This window comes from Cinclus cinclus, chromosome 13, assembly GCF_963662255.1.
Source record: "Cinclus cinclus chromosome 13, bCinCin1.1, whole genome shotgun sequence".
In the NCBI taxonomy this organism is placed as follows: Eukaryota; Metazoa; Chordata; class Aves; order Passeriformes; family Cinclidae; genus Cinclus; species Cinclus cinclus.
The window spans coordinates 7,804,721-7,823,553 of record NC_085058.1 but is presented as its reverse complement, the minus strand read 5'-3'; the positions used below and the strand labels follow the sequence as shown (position 1 = coordinate 7,823,553).

General features: G+C 37.2%; 1 protein-coding gene across 3 annotated transcripts in view; it reads right to left on the bottom strand.

Annotated features, from left to right (window-relative positions):
* Positions 1 to 18,833, bottom strand: part of ADAM10 (ADAM metallopeptidase domain 10) — a 42,607-nt gene that overhangs the window by 19,051 nt on the left and 4,723 nt on the right. For all 3 annotated transcript variants that reach the window (XM_062501385.1, XM_062501386.1, XM_062501384.1), the window contains exons 2-4: positions 15,128 to 15,278; positions 3,323 to 3,441; positions 1,974 to 2,132 (exon numbers count right to left, since the gene is read on the bottom strand). In XM_062501385.1, the coding sequence (XP_062357369.1) occupies positions 1,974 to 2,132; positions 3,323 to 3,441; positions 15,128 to 15,278 (429 nt within the window). The remainder of the gene's footprint in view (positions 1 to 1,973; positions 2,133 to 3,322; positions 3,442 to 15,127; positions 15,279 to 18,833) is intronic.

The following is an 18,833-nucleotide window of genomic DNA, read 5'->3' as shown; positions in this document are numbered from 1 at the left end:
CTCTTACTTTCCTCCTTCCTCTCTTTACAACAACAGAGTTAGTTAATAAAACCCTTTATGAAGCTGACAGTAACTTATTTACAAAGTCCTACATAAGTGGAAGTCCAACATTCCCACTATCAAGCAGTGATAGTGTTCAAGAAGACCTGTAAGATACAACACAAAGCTTAGAAGTATGTGTGAATTATTCCCAGAAACATCATGAAAGGCATATCTTACACCTCCTTCCAAACTTTTGTAACTTTTTTATTTCTTTTCCCCCACTGCTCTCCTGCTACAGCAGCAAAGCCAGTAATAGTCCTGCAGAGAACAGGGAAAACTGCCTTATTCCTTTTGAACTGACTTCCCCCCTGCTGAATTGACCAGCAATGCTCTGTAGAGATGAAAATGAAGCTCATGCTGCAGCTTCTCTTTGAGAATCAAAAATACGTAATGTTATCCCATAAAATTATTTTCAAGTATGGGTCTTGTAAGCACCAGGAAAATATACACTTAGTCAGAAAACAAATACTGTTCACAAATCCAGTAAATGCTTTTGTTCACAAGCTCTTTAAAATTATAGAAATTCTATTTGCTTTTGGGTTAGTAATCATAGTTCCAGAATGAGATAACAGGAAGGACAAACATATTTGCTAGCTCACAGCAATTTTAATATTCTCAGAGACAGCACACATACTGCCACTGACAGTAAAATACAAAAAACCCTTCCAAATTTGCTGAGTTTTTATTGGAGAAAGATCACTTCTCTTCACTGCATTCACACAAGAGAAGCAATCAAGGAGAGCAATATGCAATAACCCTTGGTTTTTTTCACTGGCTTACAGCACTGAGAAAATTACAATATACAAAGCCAAGTCACAATCAGAAACGTTCCTCATCTAACTTCCTATATCTCTGACGCTTCTTTTCACAGTGCAGTCTCATCAGGACATACTTTGAAAATAATGTATACATATATCATTATCATATTGGTTCAAGTAATTTCTAGTGATCTAAGCCTCCTCATCCAATTCCAAATGAGATTTCAAACTCAGGTCTTCCAGGGTTTGCACGGTGGCCTCATGGGACATGTTTTTAAATGAAGTTATGGTCCATATCGATTTTTAAGCAAGACTCACATCCTGAAATTAGCTGGAAAGGCACTGTTAGCTTCAATAACCAAAAGTTAGCCTTAAATTGATGCTGCTAACATCTACCTTTGATATCACCTTAATCCTTGTTGGATTCGAACTTGGAATCACAACTGTATTGCAGTACTTTTGAGGTTCAATACAACTTAAGCATCAAACAAAACTCATTTGTATTACATCTGAAGACTGATCATACATAAATAGGCAGGTAAAGGTGCAGGAGAACTCTGGTGCATCTGCTCTGAAAACAGAAGTATTCCATGGTAGTTTTTCATCCTTCTGAGCACTGGCAACTGAAGCTAGATTTCTGCAGCTATACTTGTCAAATTTACCTTCCATTCTCTGCATACTTCCATCAGCTGCTGTGCAAAATGGGACATACTGGGTGCCACCACCTCTTCTTAGGAGCTCTCTGAAGGCACATGTGAGAGACATGTGCAGGGGAAGCTTTTATTTGACACAAATGTCATCCTCACTAAACATATGTAATCATTTAGTGACTTGAACATTTATTATTTTTGATTTTCCAGATGACATGGAAGAACAATCAGTATAGATCATTTTAAGAAAGTATTTTGCAAAGAAACACTTATCCATAGGAAATGTACTGCTTGCACACTTAAGCCTGACTGATAAGGATTTCTAAAAATGGCAGAATAAAACCTGACTTTGGTTTGCCATAAATCTCTCACACCATAACTGTATATGAATCACTTGAGGACAGCACAACTCACAGTGTCACACACAAGCCAAAGTCTCATTTGATGCTTACAAATGGTGTACAGGTTTTGACATTCAATGAAAAAAAATATTTCATCTGTAGCACAAAATGGAAGTACTCACTGATATCATCTTCATGATAAATGACAGAGTGGAATGGTAGGTTTCTGTCCTTTATGTATCTCTCTGCTGGCTCAACATAAAAGGTCCCACTGTGAGTTTGGATGAATCCTTCAAATTTTCCATCAACAACAGACCCATGAGTAAAACTTCCCTGCTCACCTGTTAAGGGACAAAGTGCATTAGTTTTTTTATACCTTTCTTTTTAAGACTAAGATTATCCATCAGTAAGAAAAACAGTCACAGCAAAATCACAGTCACTAAGTTCAGCAGCTTCCCAATAAATGAAATGTTTAAAAAGCATATAATGAGGAATTCAACTCTGTATTTTAAAGCTGGTACATACACAGCATGTAATTCTATAGTCAAATCCTGTCCTCATACATCCATTCATACAATTATAAATAATAAAATCAGAGCAGAACTTTGGAATTATATACAGAACTTTGAAAGCCTTCAAAGAAAGATTTCCCTATCTACAAGACATCCATTTTCTCTTCAAGCATAATCCTCTTAAAACTGTAGCTAGGTTTAAACCTGGCATAAAGTGAATTTGTACTTGAAACACTCACAATCAGGAAAAGTACAACTGTCAAAGTTTAATCACTGACTGCTACAACATGCAGCATCCCAACAGTCTTTGCCATATAAAGGATGAAAGATGACTCTGATAAAACAATGTTTATATATTCCTCCATTGAGGAAAGTTCAGAATCACACTATCAAAAAGCCTTCTGACCTACCCAAAATAAGTGGTAAATTGGTCTGCCTAGAAGCATATGAAGCCCTGTGTTTATTACTTTTCCAAGTTGAAAATGCTCACTTGAAGACTGCAGAACACTGCTTAGAAAGACCTTCAGGAAAACCAAGCAAACAGTATAAAGAGGGGCAGGGTAAATTTTAATCCATTTCTTCTTTCCATATGCTTTCAATCCTGCAATTCTTCTTCATTTTTAATCAATTTTATCTTCTGTATTTACTAAAATACAGGTATATTACCCTTAATTACAGTAACTCTATATTCCTTTTATTCCTTTAAACTAAGAATGGCACCCGATTTCTTTTTTCTTCAATGCATACAACTTCTCTTTTTAAATGCATCACACTTCTACGAACAGTACGTTTATAAACAGATTTGAAATTCAAGTTTCATGGGTATGAAACTTATTGGACAAAATACTCATTTAAGTGTGACTCATATGCAAAAGCAGATGGGAGTTTAAATGTGTTAGATGCGTTGTTAAAATTTATCAGCAATCTAATCATACAGATACTAATTTTCTCCATGTACTATTAGAAAATTCCTGTTTGAAATTGCTGCACTTTCATCCATTTGAAAGTGTTATACTTACCATAAATGTGTCCAGTGTAAATATGGGAGGTATCATAATCAATTACTTGGTTTGATATTTCTACTTTAAAGTCATCACTAAAAAGAGATGTATCTCTCTTCATTCGAAGGTTGAATTGTCTAAAATGAATAAAAAAAGACAGTAAATTGGCCTTGAGCTTCAGCTACAAGAGCACTAAATAAAGTACTTCAAAACAACATTTTGTGCAATTTGCAGACCTTGTAAAATTTATCTGTAGAAAATGTTTTTACTGTACAAGAATTAGACAAAAACCTAGAATGATTTTTTAAAGCAAGATTCTTCAGATGCTTTTGATATAAGTAGCTAAATTTACAAGACTTAAGCCAGAAAACACATTAGAATTAAACACATAATTCTAAAATGCTGACTTGGACTATACACTTGTTGCTTGTCCTTCAGGAGACACTTGAGTAGCTTAGGAAATATTCAACTATTTTACTTCATAGCACTGTGAAGCAGAGCAGATAAAAACAGCTTTCAGTTATTTTACTTTCATTGATGACACCTAACATTTAAATAATGTAAATGAAATGTAGGTGAGTTTATCAGTGCTTCAACTGAAACTCAGAAAATATGATGGGCAACAACATCTAGCAAAAATAATCAAACTGGTAGAGTTACACAAACAGCTCTATTTATTAAATGATTGGGTTCACTTGTAACACTGCGTACTTTAATGCAAATCCTACTGCCAATCTTTATATGAAACAGCTTCCTTGTATGACAACAGGAGTTTCATTCCAGCAAGCAACATAAATGAAGTGTTTTAAAATATCTGACATTATATGAATGCATACCTGTGACAATCATTACCTTGCTTCTGAATTTCATTTGGTATTCTCCTAAATTTTGTATAAACAGTTGTGCAAATACAGATCATTAAGTTGCTGACACTTCAGCCACTCAAATTTTAGTGTTCATTTTCTTCCTATATTTTTCCATCTCCCCATAATGATGAAATTGAAGGAATACTATAGTTATGTCACCAATTTGTTACATAGAGAGTAGCTGGTAAATCAAGCACATCTGGGTTAGAGTCTTCATCCAAAAAACTGACCAGCAGAGCTGACCTTCACAGTGAAAGTTTGTATCCAAGTATGCTATCAACAAAATAACCCCAGCAATTAAGAGCCATAGTGTAAAGCTGATTAAACCTAGTTACTTCTTACTAATGACCTTAAGCATACACAAAATGTACTTTCAGTCTCCACCTTCATGTCAAATATGACACCACAGTTATAAGTATTTTGAAACATTAAGACATACATTAAGATGCAAATTTCAAGATAAAAAAAAAAAAGCCATGCCTACACTTAAAACCTGGGAAGGGCTGCAGTGACTCATGATAACTATTCTGCAATGCAAACAGCATTTCACAATCAAACTATATTTATTGTTACTGCCACAGTGTTAATAAAGCTTCAAAGCAAGCACTCTCCTGTGGCACTGTGTCACAGGTATCTGCTACAAGGCTATGGAACTCTTGAGATGTGGCTGATAGATGGGGAAGGTTAAACTTCAGCAATTCCCTGACACTCAAGGCTTTGTGCTAAGCCCAGCAGTGCTCCTACCACAGTTCCACTATAGATGTATTATATGAGGAAGACCCTCCTGTTACAAAGAAACTTCACTGTGCACCCAGATACCGGCAGCACTAAGAGACAAGAAAGAATTATTGTTCTTCAAGTTCATCTTTTTACTACCTCTGCCACAACAGTCCCTTGGAAGCCCAGAGGTTCACGAGGAAGAGGAAATAACATCACGAACAAGCAACCCAGAGACACTTGGTAGGACTGAATGCTACAAGATTACCCAACAAATTTTTCGAGGGTGGGGTGGTGGGCAGTGTGGAGACTGGAAGCCACTTTATGTGGCTCTCCTGGGCAGAACTTAAAAATGAACAGGTAGAAAGAAATTAAGACAAGCACTAGTGAGACTATTATAAACCTCATTTAAGTACTTGAAAAAGTTATACTCACTTTGGATGCAATACACTGCTCAGGGTATTAACAGATTTGAGCTCCATTTTAGTTTGAGCTTTCCCTGTGACTGAGTTGTCCCATTCAAGGATGGATCAGACCCTCAGTGCATTTAAACTGAAGTTAAATGGCAAGAGATCCTGGACCCATTAGAGTCTCTCCTCCCTTCTCTAGTATTTGATAGAAGACTTCTTACCTTTCCTCATGAAAGAAAGTTCTTTGGCCAAAACCCCTCACTCTATACAGCACTTTTCTTTCAGAAGTGCATACACTATTTCTTAAAAATTACATTTTCCTGGTTGTATTCATGTATGTTTCAAGTAAAACTGAGAAGTTTTCTCTAACACTCAACAGCATCAGCAATTTTGTATGGCTTTGCAGTACACAGTGCAAGAGAATGCAGGACTTCTGATGTATTAACTCCCATCCATACCAGCACAGTGGGGGGAAAAAACCCAGGACCTGCTCTCAGCCTGAAAGCTGTGAATCTACCAAGTTCAGCTTAGTGTAACCCCAACACCATGCATGGATGAGCCCTAGGCCTGATTGGTGAAGCCACCCAGGGTATCCTCACTCAGTTGCTGCTCTCACCCTTACAAACCAGCAGGTCAATCGTGGTGCTCTCATGAGCTACACCCTTGGTGGCCATCTAACCATGCTTTAGGGCCAGCCTTGAGTCTTGCCTACACATCCAACACTCCAGGACTCGCTTCTAGGGGGGAAAGAGGGGCTCAGAGGAGTTTAGTGAAGCTGGGAATGGTTGCTCCTTCACTGGGACACCCTTATATCAACATGACCGGTCTGTCACTTCAAAATAGACTGCAAGCAGTTACATGTAGCAAATTAAAAGTTTCACCAGTTTGAAATTTAGGAGGCTTCTATTTAGTCTCCTTTAATTTTCACCCTCTCCTTGCTTTCCACATTGCTACATAGTAAACACTACAGATTCTAACCAGTGATGCCGATTATCTATCTTTTAATAAAAGTAGTTCTCCAATCCTGCAAAAAGAGCTATTTCAAATACAAAAAAACTCAGCTGTGCTTTACAGTAACAATTCTCTATTTGATTTCTTAACTTAAACTATTAGATAACCTGATCATCTCTGAGCTATTTTTAAACAGGTCTTTTCTTAGACATTCAAACATGCTTGATGAGAACAGGATTATCCATCTGGACTGCTCACCTTCTTGATAATGAAAAATTGACAAATATTCCTTTGCTTCTTCCCCACCAAAGGAGGGAAGAGACAGCTTGGGACTGTGGGGAGGAAAGGGGCTGGGGAGGGTGGAGGAGTAAACAAGCATCAATTAATCCCTACTTCCAATAATTAACAACTTTAGCACATCACCAAACTTCAAACACAAATTCTACCCTGGCTTAAATCCAGTAACTACATGATTCTTCTGAGCACAGGACACTCCAGGGAAGTTAAACATACCTATCTATATCATTACTGAATATGGTTTCTAAACTAGCCACAATGGAAGAAACAAGAATCTTCAAATAAGCCTTTTGACAATTACAATTTCTACAGCATGCACCAAGCTCTCAGGGCAAACTAAGCTACTCCTTAGCCTAGCTACACCAGGCAGAAGATTAACTAATTTCAGAAAAATAATGTCTCTTTTATTTAGACACTTTCTACCTCACAGAAGACACTTCCCAGTAGAAGTAATAATTCTATTCTCTAGAATAGAATTACATCAATTAAGACCAAGTTTTGACCTTTGCTTATTTGTTACTGCTTCTGTCTTCCCCAAATCTGAAAACTGATATGGTAGGAGAACACTACTTAGTTACTATATGGTTGTCCATTTGGTTGTAGACAGAATTTTGGTAAAACTTTTACATCTATATACACATATAAAATGACATAGTCTGCTTTCATAATAAACTACATCTTACATATTAGTGGCAGTACTTGAGAGACTATCAAGTGGTAAATTTTTATTTCTCTTTAGCTTACCTCAGGGACACTATGTCTTATTTGCAAGTAACATAGCAATTCAGTCATAATTAAAGAAAAATTATAGTTGAGAGCACCACACTTAGCTAAGACCCAGTACTTTCCTATGGGCTCAAGTTATGTTGATCCTACACTCTAATCAGAGCAAGTACTTGAAAGGAAAAAAAAAGCCATGTTTACATACCGACAACATTTTGTAAAGGATATACAAAGGCTTACATGCAAAAGTTAATGCCTAATCTATTAATCTGTTTCTTTTTAATATGAGTTACCTTCTAAGATCAGTGATTTCATCACAATGCAATGTCCAATATATTGGGTCACTGGTACCAAGTCTGCAGACCTTCACAAAACTGGCAGAAAAAAGCTGTTTTCTGGCATAAAAAGGGCACTTGGTGCTCTCCCTTTTCTGCCTTTCCTCAGTCAAATTGCTGTAACTGGTGACAGACTCGCAGAATCCTTAAGTGACCAGAGGAGATTGTAGAGAAAAGAGAGAGGGAAAAAAGGAGATGGAGGAGTTACTCCACAGCTGAAAGGGGAAAGGAAACTGAAGGGGATGAGTTGGCAGCACTATGTAATATAACTCAAGTACAAGGAGAGTCCATTTTTAGGTTCACTGTCTTTTCTTCCCAGTAGGAAGCAGAAAAATCCTCACAGCCATGGCTCCATCAGCCTCCTCACAAGTCAGCATCTAGAAAATACTGTTCTGCTTTAGGTGCAAGTCTTTTATCCTTATTTTTCCCAACTAAAAACTCAAAGACTCTCTTCTTGGAAAAACGGAAGGGGTGGGGGGTCTACAAATGGACAGGGATAATAACTCCAACTCCTCTTTCTAACTACTTCCAAGAGGCATCCCACAATCTACTCTGTTCCCACAAGACTGACAGACTCATTCCAGCTCTGAATTATAGTAAATAGAAGGCATCTTAACAACCTAATACTGGATTTATACTACCCACAATTCTACAGAACATTCACACTTAAGGATTTTTTTTTCATTGCTTTAATTTACTACTAAACCCACACAATATACTTTATCACTTAACTGATAATTCCCACGGTCCTGCTACTTACACTAAAGAAAATTTATCTTTGAAAGTGGCACATGATAGGGTGTCTAAGTATATCACTTTCTTTGATCCACCTAGATGCACACAGAATCATTCCCTAATAAGTATTTATGTAAATCCCAATCTCTACAGCATTTCAACACTCAGCCATCCCAGCTAGAATGCTTGCAATTTATGTTTGTTTTCCATTAACACCTGCAGGGTGATGCTTGTGGTTATTCAGATGTCTTTCCTGACCTTCAGAAGTCAGACTTGCTAAACTTGGTATTCTAGAACACTACAATGAAGATGAAGCCTTCATTCCAAAGTGGTTGCCACTGATTACTCCTGATATGCACAGCTGCAAACAAGCTAGCTCAGCTAGCAGAAACCATCCAAGTAGGATTACAAGAAGCTACATGTTGCCTAATTTACACTCCAAGAAAGTATCTCTCTGTCCTGAAGAGGACAGTGTACATACAGATTTTAAAGGTAGAACAGCCTTTACCCAAGGATGAGTTTTTTTTCCCTTTCTGTAAAACTTCTTTGGGAAGTTCAGTACAGAGTCTATGACCTAGTTTCCTGTTTAGCAAAAATAACCTTCCCATTTGTACTTACATTAAGTTGACTATTTATATGCAATGCCATGTTCTAACAAAAGCAAGATACCAAAAATCAGAAAACAAGTAAAGATGCACTAGAATAAAAGCACAAGCAAGGTTACTACATTAATTCAAACTATAAAAGTAGTTAGGAAAGAAGCTTTTTTAATTAAACAAGACACAGAAGAGAAATCCACTAGTTGATAATATGAACACATAGTTTAGGTACATTAATTTAAATATACTGCTTTCCATTTAAAAAACATTACTTTCTCAGAGCATGGCTATGTTTACTAAACTTTTCTGGCCAGGGAGTAGAGCTGTAAACCATTAACACCAAGTTAAGCAGTAGAGTGGAAATGCTGCACCTCAGGTGAGCTGCCCCACCAGTCCAACACCATTATATCAAGTGTCTCCCAGGAAAACCCAAGTCAAACATCAAATGCCTTTTGTCCTGAAGGCTACACATAATCTACCTCACTGTATTTAAACTAAAAAAATGCAAGACATTTAACCCTCAGATTCAGCCTCTAGAATTTTTTAACCCTGCTTCCCAATTCTTGCAAGATAAAATTGCTTTAAAATAACTTTAAAATCGCTTTAAACCTACAAGCACCAGCATAGGGTAGGTTTGGCTTTGGTTTTTTTCTGACAACATAGGTGTAGGAACTCACAGGCATCTTGTCTGACAAGTTATCTGTCAAGGTATATAACCGTAAAAGTGCAATAGATAGGAAATGATTGAGGAATTGCCACAGAGCAGTAAAAAATACAAAAAAGACTACAGTAAGAACTAAATGCATATTTTTTTTTTCCTTTTCAAATTTAGGACAGCCAAAAAAGGAGTTGCAGTGAGTGAATCTTGCAAAAATGCACTTAGCAAAATTCATTAAAATAATTCTCCTAAGTCTCACAAAGCCAAGCAGTAGGTTCTATTTGATGACTTTTAAACCAACCTACTTAAGAAGTTGAGCTGCTCAGGAGCGTGTTTAACTGCACATGAATGGAAAGGGACACAATGTATGTTTTCAGATTAGTCCAGTAATACTGAATCTGCTTTTTGCTCTGACAGGCTCACAGAACATAGAAGATGCAGCCATTTCATGAATTGAGCACTGTGCTGTATGCACACTTCAAAAAGTAGTTAAATTAAAAGTCATAAAAAGAACATCTAGTGTAATAAAAACCTTAAGTTGACAATACAAAGTCCTCTTTAATGCAGGAATAACTTCCTCAGTTACTTCAGTCCATCTCAGCATGGCAGCATGATCAGAATGCCACTTTTAAAATTCAGCTTATTTCTCTGCAGATATACTCCTTTGTTTTCCTAACCTACTCAAATATGGCCAACAATTACCTTGTTTAAACACATTTACCAGCTCTGAATAATGAGGGCAATATGAAGGATTACAGATTACTATATAGTCAAGAATTAAATTTTAAAAAAAAAAAACACTCAGTCTTAAGAACTAAAATTTTAGGGTCCACAGTTGTCCTATAAGGACCATGTACAGACAATATATTCCTACAAACACACCTGAACAACTTACAGTAACTAACTTGCAGTATTTGTCAAAAAATAAAATTTTAGGTAACATCTAAAAAATGTAAAAAACTGTAGCTAAACTGTAGAAATTCTGAAAGAAATTAATCCTTAATTTAATAATAAGCAGGTGTTATCATGTGTTCAAGTACCACTTGAAAACTCAACTGTTCACTTAAGCTGTGTGGGCACCTTTCCCAAGCAAGAGTCATCAACTAATCTAGGAGCAGTGAAAGTGGGTGTGGATGGACAACAAACAGGATCAAGCAGAAACTTAGAAAGCATAAGTTATTAGTACTGTATTAAATAAAAAGTTGACTGAGAATAGAGTTAAACTGTACATAGACATACTTTTTCCCTTCTGAATCCATCAACATCTCAGGAATTCCCAGTTTTCTCACTAGGTAAAGGAGTACAGTTAGAATATCAGACATTGTCCAAGTTTTTTCAGCTCTGTCCTCAAAATCACTATTAAGTATTCAGCATATTTCTGACATTCTACAGTGGACAGGAATTCAGAGAAAGATATTCTATGATTAATATTTTGCAAATGTTTACACTAAAAAGGGAGGAAAAAATTCCAGTTTCTCTGCAGGGGAAGAGTTGTGTCCTGTAAGTGAAGGGCAAGTGCACATTTTGTGATCAGGAAAAAACTGTGCATAAAATCCAACGTCAGTTTAAGTGATGTGCCAACTTCCTTTCAGAAACTACTGACATTACTTTGACATACAAAATGAAGTTACTGTATTTAAAATGCTTCACTGTATCTCAAGCCAGTGCCAATGCATTGTTCTTCTTTGAAACAATCCACGTATTATTTTCAGATTCTGTGCTATGTTTTGCTTTTTGGGGGGAAGGGCTGTAGAGTGGGTTCATAAACTGCTTTATATTAACCAAATTCCTGGTACTGATACTGTGCATTCATTAACTTCGTGTGAGCCCTCCCTGGACTCAAAGGGCACCTTAAATTAACTCACTCTAGAACACTCAGTAGGAACTGACAGGTGGAAGAGTTCTGATACACAACCAGGATGGTTTCAAACCTGTATATTCCATCCAAGTTGAAGTGTTATAGAAACAAGCACATTTTGCACCACAGGGGAAGCAATAATGCCTAGTAATCTAATGCATGGTTTATTATTAAAAATAATTAATAAGGATTTGTAGCTTAGTTTCAGCAATTTTAATTGTCCTGCTAAGTATTTCAGCATTGAATAGTGTGGCTGGTTCAGTCTAGTTCATTGCATTTATCATAACAAGTTGTATTTTATACCACCAAACAACAAAGATTTTGAAAATTTTTTATTCTGAGCAGTATATTGTGCGGAATCTAACTTTCAGATGAAAGTTGAATAGAGAAGGTTTCTCAGTGATGGCATATTATACATTCATTTGTAGAATTACTGAGTCTAGTGTGAACAAAGGTAGCTTTGGGTTTAATTCCATAATTTCAGTATCTATTTCATTATTAAACTATTAGCCTATACTTAAATGGCAGCTTTAACTTGGTGTAAATATGTAATACTTAAATTGTGGGGGTTTTTATTTTTCCTTTTTCAACAGAAGGGTACTATGAAATACAATTCTTAAATCCAAACAGCCTACTGAAAAGAACAGATGCTACTTACACAATCCTAAAATACTGATAGCTGCCAGCCATTTTCTGGACAATGAAACTGTAAGTTTGATTAATGCTTATCTGGCATATGTTAGCACTGCCACTGAAAAGGCTGGTACTGCATCCTCCCTCTCACCACTGCTGCTTAGTTCTGTGCTCTTTTTCTTAAAGCAAATATGCTTCTGCTCTGAACAGAAAAAACAATTAACCTCACTGAAAAATAAGCAGTCAAATCACTTTCCCATCTTGACTGGCCACATGAACAGCAGGTGCTTGCTTTGGCACACACAAAATGATTAAGTTTAGAAGTTCCAACTGGTCACAGAGATACAGCCTGAGAACCACTGTGGCCCAGCTTCACTTGCTGCTGCCAGCAGAGAACAGTAGTAAATATTAGGACAGCTTTTCCATTGTTTCCTGGCTACAAAATGCAGCCATTTAATCAGAATCCAAATCAAAATACAAGACTGCCATTTCAGTCCTCATAAGTAGAAGCTGTCTAATATATTTATTAAGTTAAGGGGATGCAAGTTGGACAGCTGTGTGCCAATAAACCACTACATCTGGATGAACCCTAGTAGGCCACCTGGTAAGAGGCCATTCAAAAAAGATCAGGTACGTTTTCAGAATCTCAACTCTCATACTGACTGAATGCCTTTCAGTTTTGCCATTTGTACTGAAATGCCACAGCACATTAGAAGTCCAGGGCCTACATCTAAATAGTTCAAGTGTTTTGCAAAAGCTTTGTTTCCTACCTTCACACAAAGTAACTCAAATATTGATAGAAAGGTTTTATTTTTGTCCTTCGCAGTGATGACATAAATCACTTAGTTATTCACAATAAACCAGCTGCAACTGCAAAAAGCCAATCCTATTTATACAGCTTCTCAAACTGCTACACACCTTCAAAGCAAATAAACAGACTGTGAAGTAAAACCCAATTCACTTGATCCTTCCTAATTCATATTTAAAGCAAAATGAAAATATTTTGTAAGAACACATTCAAATTGATTATCAGGAACTTTGGACTAAATTTACATCCTGTCAACTACCCTCTGGCAGGCAGCATTAGATGTGCCACAGGAAACCACCCAAATCCTAAATTATGGACTGGTTTGACCTTACAGTCAGTTTCCAATCAGCCTCCTCAGTTAATGATGGATCTGTGCCTCAACCATAGGGATTTATGATCAATTCCACATATAAACACCAACATTTTTCTTCACCGGTAACAGTAGCTGTTATCAAAATATGTATAAACCTGACTGACCAAAGTCTGGACTTCCTCTGTGAAGTAAGAGAGGAAATATATTTAGATGTCATTCTCCTAGGTGCAACTACTGTTTTTACAGGATAAGGAGAGAACTCAAGAGGCTAAGCTAGCAGCTCTATCTTACAGAAGATTATTATGGGATTTTACCAACAACAAGATGAACCTGCTCAAGTGGCCTGAAATGTGGCCTGCTCCCAGAAAGAACGGTCTCATCCTTTCTCTATCACTCCTTCAAGTCACAATGATTTTTTTCCCCAACTAATTTTTAGACGGATTAGTTCCCAGATGCTATTCCTTGCATGGCTTGAACACTAGCAGAGTTAGCACAAGGATGATGCTGGGAATGTGGTTAGCCCTGTTTCTCTCTGCAGCAGGGCACACTTCAGTGAGCTTAAATTATCTACCAGCCTGCAACTTAGAAGTAGCAGCATTAGGCTCAAACTTAACTTCACTTGCAACCTTGCCAGAGATTTAAAAGTAGCAAGGTTTACACTGTGAGGAGCCTCTGAAGCATTCTACTCTTCAGTCCTGTTTATTAGAATAATTTAATAGGGAAAACTAGAGACTGCCAGTGAAGTTACAGCAGAGACAGCAGCACTATGACTCTTGTTAAAACAATAAAACTCCTTGGACTAAAAATCACACTTGAAAACATGGGTTTAAGGACAGGACTTCAAATTTAGGATTTGGGTTGTAGTTCTACAGCATTTAAAAATACAACCCTAATGTTGACCTTCTGGGAGCATGCACTGAAATTCAGTCATTATATCATAAACCTCCAGGAACAATACTTAATTTCCTGAAGAAATTACAAGCTGGCACAAAAACAATACACTTACTCATAAAACAATATCCCAAACAGGTAGAGGAGACACAGGTTTACATTTTCTCTGTTAAACTTCTTTTGTTTCTACATATGGCAAACAATTCTTTATCAAGTTCTAAATTCTTTAATTGTAACTGAAATAACAAGAAAAACAAGGGCATTACACATTCCTGAAATATATTGAGAGTGGTGCTGCAAATAAGGGAGTCATAGAAACTAAGATACAGAAACAAGTATTTTAACCTTCTTCCTGTTTCTCCTGGATTATACAAAAAGCAGGCAATTCCAAACTACAACAAAATCTTCCCAAGTGAAAACCTACAAATTATAATTCAGTTGGTCAAACTGAATATCTAACTTTAACACTGGATCTTCCATGTTAAATGCAAGGCAAACCATGTCTTGTAACAGTAATCATCTTTCTCCCTGTCAAATAATTTCTAAATTTCACAATAGCACATAAAAGCAGATAACACCAGTACACACAGAACACTTTTTGGCCTATTTTCTAGCTTCAAATGCAATTTGAACTGTTACTTTTTCTCAAATCTCCTCAGGCAGGCTAGCATAGTACTTGAAAAAAAAAAAAAAACCTACCAAGAAAAAATACCAAATAAAAATACATGCAACACAAAATGCATTATAAACTCAGAATCAACTACCATTCTGTTCCATTTTATTCCATTATTTAAACTGCAAAGTGGATTAAGAGTTGCCATCAGATGTTTGAAGAAGTGCTTAATAAGTAACAATTTGATACCTAAACTGGATATGAGAAAATACCTCACAGAAACTGTAAACAGTGCAATGTAGTGTATTCTAGCTAATGCTATTTCAGTGGTTGTATTTCATCTTTTACTTTTCACTACAAATAAAACACATATGAATAAAATATTAAAAGCAAACACCTTTAGAAGTATCACTAACCTTCCATGAGCATGAAAATCTAGGCGCAAGAACTGCTCTTCATGTGATACTGCTCTTTTGGCACGCTGGTGTTTTTGGTGTAACAAATCCACATCGTAGGACAGTCCTTCATAGTGTCTAATGTACTTATTTAGAGGATTTCCATACTGGCCTGAAAAACAGACACAAGTAAGGTTATAAACATACTACCCGGCATGGCAGACCCGTGGTGCAAAGCAGCTGGTAACAAGGACCCAAGTTCCACATTATATCCATTTTAACTTATTTTTCTCCTTTGTATATGTCAGATTTGTTCTACTCCAGTCCCACGATACAGGACACACAATCTGCAGTTACAAGTGAATCAGATGGACCTTGGAAAGCACCTTCCACTTGAATTTCAATCAAAACAAGTATAGTGCATTTTCTCCAAAACTACTCCACAATGCAAACTACCTCAATACCAACAGGAATCCTACAGAGAAGTTTCAGAAAGGCACTCCTGATTCAAAATAAGAAGTGCAACAGCTGATTATCTTCCTTCGCGTTCCATGAAGTTGTGCTTCCAACTTCACTCTGCAGTCATGACACCACAGTATCTGCTCAGAATGTTTGCATTCTACATGTGAAATATCCAGGGAAATTAAGAGCAAATCATGCCACCTAGCAACACATTTTGTATCACATGGGATGTTCTACAACATGGAAAAGTTTTATTAAAATGTATCTGCAGAGATGTACATTCAGTTTGGTCTATTTTGCTCAATTCCTTCTAGGGTAATATTTATGACTCATGTTAATATGAGTTCATGGCAGAAAATGGTGAAGATTTTGACCCTCCTATCCTGATGGAGGAAAATACACTAATCACCAAAAAAACCCCAAGATACAACTTGTGAAGAAAACCAGAACTCTGAATTATGCAAGAAGAAAAATTAGTATCTCATAATCAATTTAACTTCAATCTAAATGAGAGTTCTCAGTGACCACATGTGGTATTTTTCTTCAGTTATCTAAAAAGATGAGCAAGTGAATTAGCACTTTCAAATGCACTGCTTGCATTTAGCAGGCATGTGCACAAGATGATATTGCTGTATCTGTTTAAAATTCAATTAATGCTATACTGCAGAGAAATCACTTTCAAATTTCCTCACAGTACTGCAGGCTTCTGCAAATGTTGATTCTTCATTGTTAACTGCAAATACAGTCCAACAACAAAACTTCATTCTAGTTGCCTCTCACTCAGTCTCAAAATACATGTCCATTCTCATCCAGTTTTCTAGAAAGGAAAGCGTCTGAGGCATCTTAAAGCATGCAGCTGAAGAAAGTCTACATTCATTCTAATCCCAGTAAGACACAGAAGCGTTACAAAGTTTCAGTAACTAGCAGGAGTTTTGAGGATGCAGGATGCTGTCTGTCTGTTGTTTCTCTCATCACTTCCAACATAATCTCTCCAAAAGGTACCATAGCACCTCCTGTAACCCAAGAATTTCTATAAACCAAACCAAATTGGCCTAAGACTGTGCACAATATACATGTGCCTGACTACAGACACATGCTTTCCAATTCCAGGTGTATGACCCAGAAGTGCCAACATTAAAGAAAACAAGCTTCAAAATTAACTGATATAGGCTAAAAATTAAAAGCTTTAATTGTTAAATGAACCTAAACCTAAAATATAGTATTAAGAACTTGATCAAAACTAGAGAGTGAGTACATTGCAGAATGTGCAAGCTTCTGTGCTTCAGAATCATCTTTACTTTTTCTGTGGTAGGAAGCTTTTAATAATGCACTCCTGATATTGTTACAGACCACTTTTCTTCTCAGTACTGCAAGATACACTTTCAACAGCTTCAGGCACACAGAAAAAAGTTTTGAAGTGTGACAACTTACTGAAGACCCAATAACACTTGGCATTTGATCCAGGTCTCATGACCACATGAAAAGAAGAGAGACAGCATTTAACTGAGACACAAAGAATAGTTTAAGTGCTAACTACTGTGACAAGTCAGCAAAAGACATTAGAAGTTTTATAACTGTTCTCTTTGCTAAGGAAAAACAGAGATCTTTCTTCTTAACAAAAAGAATTCATACACTTGGTATGATCAAACAGGGAAACAACACTTTCTTTCCCCTTTCTCCAAAACTTAAAGAACTCCTTATGTTTTAAGTACTCTCATAGCAAACACTCAACACAAACACTCCTGCTGCTCTCTTCTTGCTTAAGCAGAGCAGCTGCACACCACCTAGAGCATTATGGTTTCTCCAAAAAGGAACTTAAGGCTTCAAAATGAACAGTTTCACTTCCAGAAGCGTCTATAACATCAACATCGCTACACTGTTCAGTCTGCAACTGATCATACCCTCCTAATCAAACCAACTACCTATCAAAAGAGATCATCTTCTTCACAAAAGCAGCTTAATTAGTAGCTCAACCTTGGTAACACAAGACTCTATAGAGGATTCTGAGGCAAAAGTTCATTAAACTGGAAAGAAAACTTCACTGAGGTACATGAGGCAGGTAGAACTGCTGGCTCCAGTTTCTGTAATTAGAAGACTGCCTCGAAAAAGGAAGAAGTCTATCACAGGATCTGGAAGTGGCACACCCCAAGAAATCATTGTGATAGCACATACCAGATCCCAACCTCTGTTACAAACTACTGCCGTCATTTTCTGTACCTGAAAAGCTAGGGGTTTGGGGTTTTTTAACAAAGATTGCATGACAAAGATCTTTTCAATGAAGGATACAATAAGGAAGCCCGCAATAAGAAACACAGAACCATGAACACCTAAATGCAGTTTATGGGAACCGCCCCATAAATTCCATGTGTCATGCTGCCATCAACAAAACAAAAACAGCGTGATGTCTTCCCAGGCAATCTGGTGGAATAAAACAACATTACACTTCACCTAAACACTAAGCTAGGAGACAGAAGCCCTTTAGGATACACACATCAGAGAGTGACAAGGGGATGGCTTTTGAACTTGACAGTATAGTCTTCCAAAGACTTGCTAAACTAGATGTGGCATTTCCTACGACAATTTCCCTGCAGGAATGAAGCTTTACTCTCACAGGGAAGGACTTTAAACAGAAGCAGCAGAGCATTTAGGCAAATGTCTCAGTGTGCCAGCCCGTGAAAGATATTTTGTGTGTGTGGATATACAATTCTTCAGGATCCCTAGAGAGCTGTGAAGTATCTACAGTTGTTGTGAACAAACAATTCCCACTGGACAGGTAGGGAGTCTGAGGCATGTACTCTCACCTTCAAACCAGCCTCATGCAAAGCCTAACTTGGATCATCCATGTGATTTTAGCTGTAAAGCTTCCTGGCACAAGGTGAGCAAGCACATGTAACAGTTGGTGGTGGTATGTGCTAAATGATTCCCTGGTTGGCTCCAGGTTTCTCTGGTTTCTCCCCAGAGAAAACCACAAAGAGCTTCTCTCCCCAAGACAAACCCTTCCCCGTCTGCAGGAGAGAAGCAGCACCTGGAGCAGATGAAATGAGAAAGGGAACACTTCAGCCACCTGGATATACACAAGTCCATGGGAGCAGATGGGATGCAGCAAGGACTGCTGAAGGGTCTGGCTGACACCATTTCAAGGCTTCTATCACCCTTCTGAAAAGTCACAGTTATAGAGGGGAGATCCTGACAAATGTCAATCCCATCTTCAAGGAGGACAGCCTGGAGAATTACAGTTGGTCAGACTAATCTCAGTGTCTGTGTT